This window comes from Ceratocystis lukuohia (assembly GCF_044167205.1).
Source record: "Ceratocystis lukuohia strain C4212 chromosome Unknown Supercontig3_pilon, whole genome shotgun sequence".
In the NCBI taxonomy this organism is placed as follows: domain Eukaryota; kingdom Fungi; phylum Ascomycota; class Sordariomycetes; order Microascales; family Ceratocystidaceae; genus Ceratocystis; species Ceratocystis lukuohia.
Window position 1 is genome coordinate 60,482 of NW_027263522.1, and position 7,659 is coordinate 68,140.

The window sequence follows — 7,659 nt, forward strand, 5'->3', positions numbered from 1 at the left end:
ATTCTGCTAGGCCAGAGGGACAAAACCAAGAGCTACATTAGACCAGGCACCGATATAATACAAGTAGTGAACACTGGCCCTTGCGACGAGCCCAACGCAAGCTGCTCTTTGTAGTAGGTCCAGATGACCAGAATACATGCATTGAGGAGGACTAGACCTTGCTGCCATCCTTGCCTTCCCAGTACAGTGGGCATAGAGCAGCGGCATTGGCACGCTATTTGCGTACTGCCAGACCGGCTCGGGTATAGCCTACACGATAAGCCGACTGGAACAGCTTATAGCGCATGGATCAATGAGCGGCGGGCTCGGGGGCGACCGGGCGGTGAGCTTTTTTGTAAAGGCCCCTATGTTTCAAGCGGTATCGATGATCTTAAGGTACTGACAGATTTCGGCCAGATACATTTACCAATCGTTAGTGGTTCGAGTGCAAGAGAAAAGGCCCCCGAACAACCCTCTAGCCTGACTCTTGATCCCCATGCACCGTCTATCCCATTCAAGCAACTAATTCGGCCTAGGATGGCTATCAGCGAGACACCGCCGGCTTCCCTGTGGCATTTCTAGGCACCCATATGGCCGTTTTTCTCTGCCCTGCTGCTGCTGCTGGGCCTAGTGCCATGGATATCCTCGACACGCCAGTTTCCGCCCAGTCAGATGATGAGGGAAGCGACGGCAACTCTCAAGATGGCCGCTATTCGTCACACCCGGCGCCAGAGCTGAGGCGTACGAGGTCAATGTCTGGCGCCAGTTTGTTCTTGAAACAGACCAGATAAATAGAGAAGTGATTTTAGAATATGATTCTGCCGCTAGGTAATGTCATACTGCGGTTTAATTTGTTGAGTGTATCTAGAGAAGCTTCAAGCCATCCATTCTCCATGTAGAAACTCACATTAGCCCATAGAATGGACTAAACACCTACAAGTTTCATTTCAGAGGCAAAGAGGCCGCTAGCTCTATGGCCACTCCGCTCTCCCCAGGTCGTCTAGGGCCGATTGAAGACTAGCATCGCACGATTGATTGAAGCGAAAGGGGCCCATTCTCCCTAATGAAGCTAGTATCACAAGAACCAAAAACGAACAAGTGAGACCCTCAGGCTTACTCCGCAGGCCAAGAGATACATATACATAGTTGGCTTATTAGTTAGGACATTTGTACATGGACACTTCATTGCCGGACGCAAATGCAGCGGCAAAGCACGATAAGCGCCCTATCCCTACCAAGGCTAGAAGAGCCTAGCATCTAAGCCCACTTGGTGAAATGATGTGTGATGTGCTTTAATTGTCCAGTATTCTAAGCTGCCCATAAAGGCGCTTGAGGTTGAGGGTCATTACACAATCACTACAAGACAACTAATGCTAGTAGTAGCCGTCATGAGATAGCTCAGGTTTGTAATAATAGATCAGTCACTCCTTTTGACAATGTCCACACATCACCCCTATTTGGTTCTCTCCCTGTTGCCGTCTTAGTCTAACGATACAGAGTGCACATCAGCTGAGGAAGCCAAGATCGATGTCATAATGTCTAACGTAAGCGCATTCTATTGGCTAGCAGGGGATATGGAATCGGGAGTCCACTAATGCTAGCAGAGCTTAGTCTCTAGCCAGTTCCATCTTCGTCTCATAAGTCACTGACCGGCGTTTGAAGATATACTCCGCTCCGCTCCGGCGTTGCAAATTGAGTCCAGTATGGACTACACAGGTGCCTCTTAGTCTTGTCTCCAGCACAAGATCGCGGCCTCTATTTAGCAATGCAGTTCGGCGCCGTCGAAATCGCTGTGGATTTCAGTTGGAATTCCGAGCACCCAAGAAAGAGCTATCAGCCTTTAGACACAACCCACTTCACAAGTAATCAGGCTATTCAACATATAAATATGCACCAGTTCTCCGACGCTTGAGTGTTACAGCCTCGTTTACATAGATATACAAAGCCACATACATCATGGTTCCAGCTAAGAGCATTCGAAAGGCAAGTTGCTACTTCAGATAACGCTACCCTTCCGTGTTATCCAGGCTGCGATCCCTAACAACAGAAATAGACTATCATCATCGGCGGTGGGCCAGCTGCTCTTCTAGCTGCACTGCGCCTTCACCGCAGCAACAGCATCTCGCCAGTGCTGTATGAGATCCGTCGCGAACCTTCAACCCTTGGTGGAGCTATTGGAATCCCCGCCAACGGACTCAGGTTGCTCAATGAGCTCCAACTATACGATGACTGCGTTGCTAAAGGCGCTCTAACGTCAAGCCTGGTTTTGCATGCCCTCAACGGCTGTGTTATGGGTGAGCTGGACTTGGCTGAGTGGAGCAAGCAGCGAATTGGGTTTGGCTATCTGCGCATTCGAAGAACTGACATCATGGACGTGCTGCTTGCTGCCCTCAAGCGAGACAATATTCCCATTCACTTTGGGAAAACCCTTGCTTCTATCGATGAGAAGGACGACCAAGTTTCCGTTCACTTTTCTGATGGTACAACCGATACGGCTGATTTCCTCCTCGGGTGTGACGGCATCCATTCCTCAGTCCGAAACCTATATGTTGACCCGGACTCAAAGCCAGTCTATACCGGCATTTCGAACATGTTCTCGCTTGTTTCGACAACCAATCTCTCGCCCGGCCCCGAGATGCCTATTACCCAGCTAAACGCGACGCTGACCTCAGATGGGCTTTTTGCTGTCAGTCCAGCCACGCCATCTAGCGATCTTTTGTACTGGTTTTTCTCCCGCGAGATACCCCTCCCTGGATCCGGGGACAGCCGTGATGGCTGGGAGGCGACAAGCAAGGCAGAGGTTGACAACTTCAAGTCTACTCTGCTCCAACTGCTGGGACAGGAAAAGTCCGAATGGGGGGATGCAATCCGAGAAATGATCCAAAAGACCGAAACAGTCAAGTTCTACCCAATTTACAAATTGCCAGCGGGGCGGCCTTGGTTCAAGAATCGCTGCCTGGTCATTGGAGATGCTGCTCACGCTATGCCACCTCATGCTAGCCAAGGAGTTTCGATGGCTTTGGAGGATGTCTTTTTGCTTTCCAAGATGCTCAAAACTGAGAACCTCGACCTAGACAAGGGACTAGCGGCCTATGTCGAGAAGCGCAAGGCCAGGACAGACGCGATGCTTAGCAAGGCAGAGCGCAACAGCACGGTCCGGAAGCAGACATCCCCCTGGCGCGTCCGCGCGAAGGAGGTGGCGATCTCGGGAGGATTATGGATTTATAAGAATACGGGACTGGGGCAGCTGGGCATTGGCCAAAAGGACCTAGAATACTCCATACACAGTGAGGAGTTTTAGGCTATAGCTTATCTAACATGTTTATACACCAACCAACTACAAGCAATAGCCATGGGAAGGGCAGTGAAACGACGTTCTCTATTGTAAAGCACAGGCTACGTTTCACGAGCTGTAGGCTAGACGTGATGCTTATAAGGGGGTATTCCCCCAGAAAACAACATGGGCTTCATAAGGCTATTTGTATTTTTTCCCTTGGGGGGGTAGGGGGGCACTGACTTCCGTTCCATCTAAACCAGCGTCCTCAAGAGCTTTTGATAGCCGGCCGGTTCCCATGCGGATGCATTGAAATGTTACAAGCATGAGAACGTAGAAGCCCTCGGGAATCCGGATGTCTATAACAGAGTCCTCCCATATAGTGTAAGCCCTGAGAGAAGCAACGCGGCTCTCGTCATTCGAAGGCTTCAGAAGCCCCTCCGGGCCTCTATCATCTGCGGCGAAAAGAAGCAGTTCAGGGAGCTCTGGGAGTATCTATAGTCGAACAGAAGAAGGCAATGGTTGAGAAGACGGTTGTAATCAGTCTCTTAGCGTGCTTTATATCAACTGTTCAGACATGTATTAAACTATAGTGTATGCGGGTGGAGGTGAGAATACTAACCCCTACACCAAATATCAGAGATTAAATAGCTAAGAAAATATCATATTAGGGTCAAAATTGAGCGCCCAGTCATCCCAGTTTTCAGACAGCATCGATGGCTCGAGGCCTTCGCAAAGCTCTGCGGTCAAAAGCCTCCCCGTATGTGCCACGTTTGTTGCTTGCGCGCCCGCCGATCCCGCGTTGACACTAGCATCGTGTGAACTCCGATCAGTCCCATTACCTGCGGTAGCCTTGCCGTCGCCGCCATCGTCATCATAGTCGCCATCGTCGTCCTCGTAATCGTCGCCGCTGCCATCGTCAAATTCGCACTCTTCGTCCTGTTGTCCTGCAACTATCTCCGCCCATTGTTGGAGCTTGAAATGCGCAATCCTTAGCTTAGTGGTCTGGAAAATCCAAACGTTGTATTCTTGCGCCTGGGAATCTATGTCTCTAGCTGACAAGGCAGAGCTAGCCTGCTCTAGCTTGTTACATAGTATCTCCATAATCCCAGTAACATCAAGACTAAGACTTGGTTGGGTGGAAATCTGGGCCTTGAGCATTGCAAGTGTGCGAATAAGCCGACTGTCGCCTGTGGGCAATATAGAGTCGTCTAGCGTGGAGCTTGCCGAATCCTTAGGCTCATTCAATGGATTATTCCAAGCTCCAGATGGATCCTCAGGCTGAGGAGTTGATGCTAGATGTCCGTAGGGAGTGGAGAGCTTAGCCCAGCGGCCTAAGATCGTGACGGCATGTATCATGTTCATCGACACCGGCAACGGTATGCAGTAGTACGAGGGTATGGGGAGCGTCATGAAATCGTCAAACCACGCTTTGAGTGCAGCATGCGAGCGATAAAAGCCGTCCAACGGGGACGGCGTATCTCCCGGTAGCGATGGTGTGGCAAAAGACGACGATAGTGCGGACAGAAGGTTGGCGTCAACTCGTGGCGGCTCATTCAAGCGAAGCTGGGCGCTGTTTATCTGTATCTTGAGCAGTCCTGTCCTAAGTGTTAGTAGATGTACGTGCGAGGCTCAAGGTATTCAGGTCAGAAGAGAGAGGTACTATTGTGTCTGAGGCGTTGAGGAAGTTTCGCGCAGTAGGTGTCTAGCTCCGCCTGAAGAGCAGAAATGTACCCAGAGACGGGTGCTCTAGAAAGGCCGTTGGGTTCCGTGCCCATGACCTGATATCCGCCAAGCTGGACTATCCTTTCTGTGATGTATTGGATCTTGACGAGGCTCACGAGATATGCGTCGGAATCGAGCTCTTTAGTCTGCTCCAAGTCCCCCAAGCATTGCTGTACGTAGTTTGAAAATCTCATGGCATCAAGCCGCTGAAAATCTATTGATACACTTTCCATGGCGGTTAGTCTCATTGCATCAAGAACATGTTGGGCACAGAAAGCCGCGTCACTAGAGCCAAGTGCCTACCTCGAGCTTAGGTGCCACACTGCGAGGAGGAGCCGCCTCTCGTCGTTAGTCCTCTCCTTGACAGCTTTCAGGTTGACAACCATGAGCTTGGTACGTTCCTGCCAGCCAGGCGGCTTTCTTAGGCCCAGCTCGCCTACCAGGGTCATGGAAAGCGACATCAGGTTGTGCAGCTGGCAGTGCATGAAGCAGTAGTGATTATACCAAGCAAGCATCACTACTATGCCCGCTAGAAGGTCCATAGACCTCTCAGATCGAATGAGCATGCGATCCGAGATATAGGCCATCAAGTGGTACATTTGGCCGTGCATGGAACGCAAGCTACGAAACGAAGCCACCATTCGAATGCAGGCCAGCAGGAACGGCCGCGTAGCCTGGAGCTCAGCAGGCGTCGTCTGCTTTGAGATGATGACGAACGGATAGGCAGGCATAAGCTCTTCTCTATAGATGCGTAGCAGGGCCTCATCGGAGTCTAGCGGGCCTGGGGCCTCTTCTCCATGTGCGGGCCGGCAGATACAATGGTTGGGCCCATTGCTGTTGTATGTTTTTGGTACCAAGGTTGGGCCGTAGTGTGGGAGGCTTGCTGTATCCAGTGCCACATGCCCTGTATGAGGGGCTGGGATACTTCTAGGCGAGGGTAACGCAGCCCTTAAGCGAGGGTCAATAAAACTGTATGACGCCGGCGTGCTCCCTAGAGCAGACCCGGACGTGGACAGATCTGGCGAGTTGATATTACACGGCTGCAGCTGTTTAATGAGCGAGTTGAGTCTCTCTTCGAGTTGTGCCGTCCTCCTAGTAATCGTAAGCAATCTTGGCTCCGTCCCGTCTCAATCCCCTGGGCTTCTAAGCAAGTAGGAACTTACGAAGGCTTGCTTTGTCTCTTCTTCCGCACTTTTCGAGGTCTTTTGGTACACTCTTTGCCCAGTCGTTGGCACCTACGGCAATCATGGTTAATTCTAGGCCCAGCCTGCGGAGCGGACATCCCCAATCCAACTCCCTCCCTCTTCTCCAAACTAACCTATTGCACTTGGAGCCTGGCGCTGTATTTGATCGCAAGCACTTGGCCTTTGCCAATGCACACTCAGCACATGCGGGGTCACGCTTCGGGTGAATGGTTTGCTGCGATTGGGCAACGGGTGGCAACTCTGATGCGGATGACATCACGGTGGGTGGCCTTGTTCTAGACAATGAGAGGTTGAAAGATGAGAATGCGTAGTGGCCGGTGGCAGGATTTTACTCTGATGTTCCGCTGCATAGATTTCGGGCCGTTGCACAACAGGGCGTAGGGGCGGAGTATATAGCTGCTAACTGGGAGCAGAGTGTTTGCGAAGTCGGGGCCGGAAGTTAAGGTTAAGTTCCGGCCGGTGGCAATGTCATGCCAAGGGTTAGGGCTGCAGTGAGTCCTTGCTCAGGCTAGCAATTTTTCAAAGCCCCTTAATTTTGCCCTAGATGAGCACTATCTAATAGCTATTGGCCAACGGCATGAAACATAGGCTGCGGTTGTGCCGGCACATGTGTATGTGGGTGTATATATACACATGCAATCAACTCTGTATGTGCCCGTAGCACGTAGATGTGATACGCCCCGCACCCCCGAGCACTGGCTACGCTATACAGATAACACTATATCACAATGCCCCAAGATCTGCCATCACAGTCGTTGTTTGTGCTCCCACTATCTCTTCCTAGAGTCTCATAGAATCCCAATACTTGGCTGCTCATGCCTCCGCCTGAACCCATACGTTTATAAGACTTGGCTAGAGTCGCGTATGGCATCCGACCAGCGCTTTTATATTAACGTCAAGTGGAAACCTTTGCCCCATGGCCCTTTGCCGCGATGTCTTCCGCAGACCCAAGCGCCACTCTGTCGAATAAAAGCCGCATCTACCAACATACACGCCTCAATCTGATATGCTTCACTCCCGGATACTATTTATGGCCCTAAAACGATTAGTGTAGAGAAGAGGTCAGACGCAGGCGGGACATTAGCTTCCCGCTTGGCTGCCACGGGAAAGGAGGATCGCTCTTCAGGACAGATCGGAGCGCAACAGCAATCTAATAAACAGACTTGGCGACTAGCTAGCTCAATTAGGCACACGACTAGCAGCTTGAAACCGAAGAGGGACTGGAAAGAAAACAACGCCAGTTAATCCCCAAGTTCACAATGGAGCACAAGGCCATTCTCCACGCCACACACCGCCGTATAAAGCTGGTCGATCTTGCTGGAAATCTTCAAAGATAAATGGTTCTTGGCGCTGCTAACGTAGGAGATGTCCGGGAGATGGTGCTTCTGCAACTGCCGAATGCGACTCTCGAGAGAAGCCTCTGGCTGCTGCTAGAAGTAGCCAAGCATCAGGCTGGAGTGGCAGATCTGTATTCAA

General features: G+C 51.1%; 2 protein-coding genes across 2 annotated transcripts; one reads left to right on the forward strand and one right to left on the reverse strand.

Moving 5' to 3' along the window:
- Positions 1 to 569: 569 nt before the first annotated feature.
- Positions 570 to 3,280, forward strand: HOO65_030020 (6-hydroxynicotinate 3-monooxygenase; the record flags this gene model as incomplete). The annotated part of the gene is made up of 3 exons (XM_071001883.1): positions 570 to 720; positions 1,477 to 1,523; positions 2,033 to 3,280. 3 exons carry the CDS (start codon positions 570 to 572, stop codon positions 3,278 to 3,280), a joined length of 1,446 nt encoding a protein of 481 aa, XP_070859699.1.
- Positions 3,281 to 3,904: 624 nt separating this feature from the next.
- Positions 3,905 to 6,439, reverse strand: HOO65_030021 (arsenate reductase; the record flags this gene model as incomplete). Its single annotated transcript, XM_071001915.1, has 5 exons — positions 3,905 to 4,851; positions 4,917 to 5,148; positions 5,302 to 6,070; positions 6,142 to 6,213; positions 6,297 to 6,439. The coding sequence occupies 5 exons, from the start codon at positions 6,437 to 6,439 to the stop codon at positions 3,905 to 3,907; spliced, it is 2,163 nt and encodes a 720-aa protein (XP_070859700.1).
- Positions 6,440 to 7,659: the final 1,220 nt, after the last annotated feature.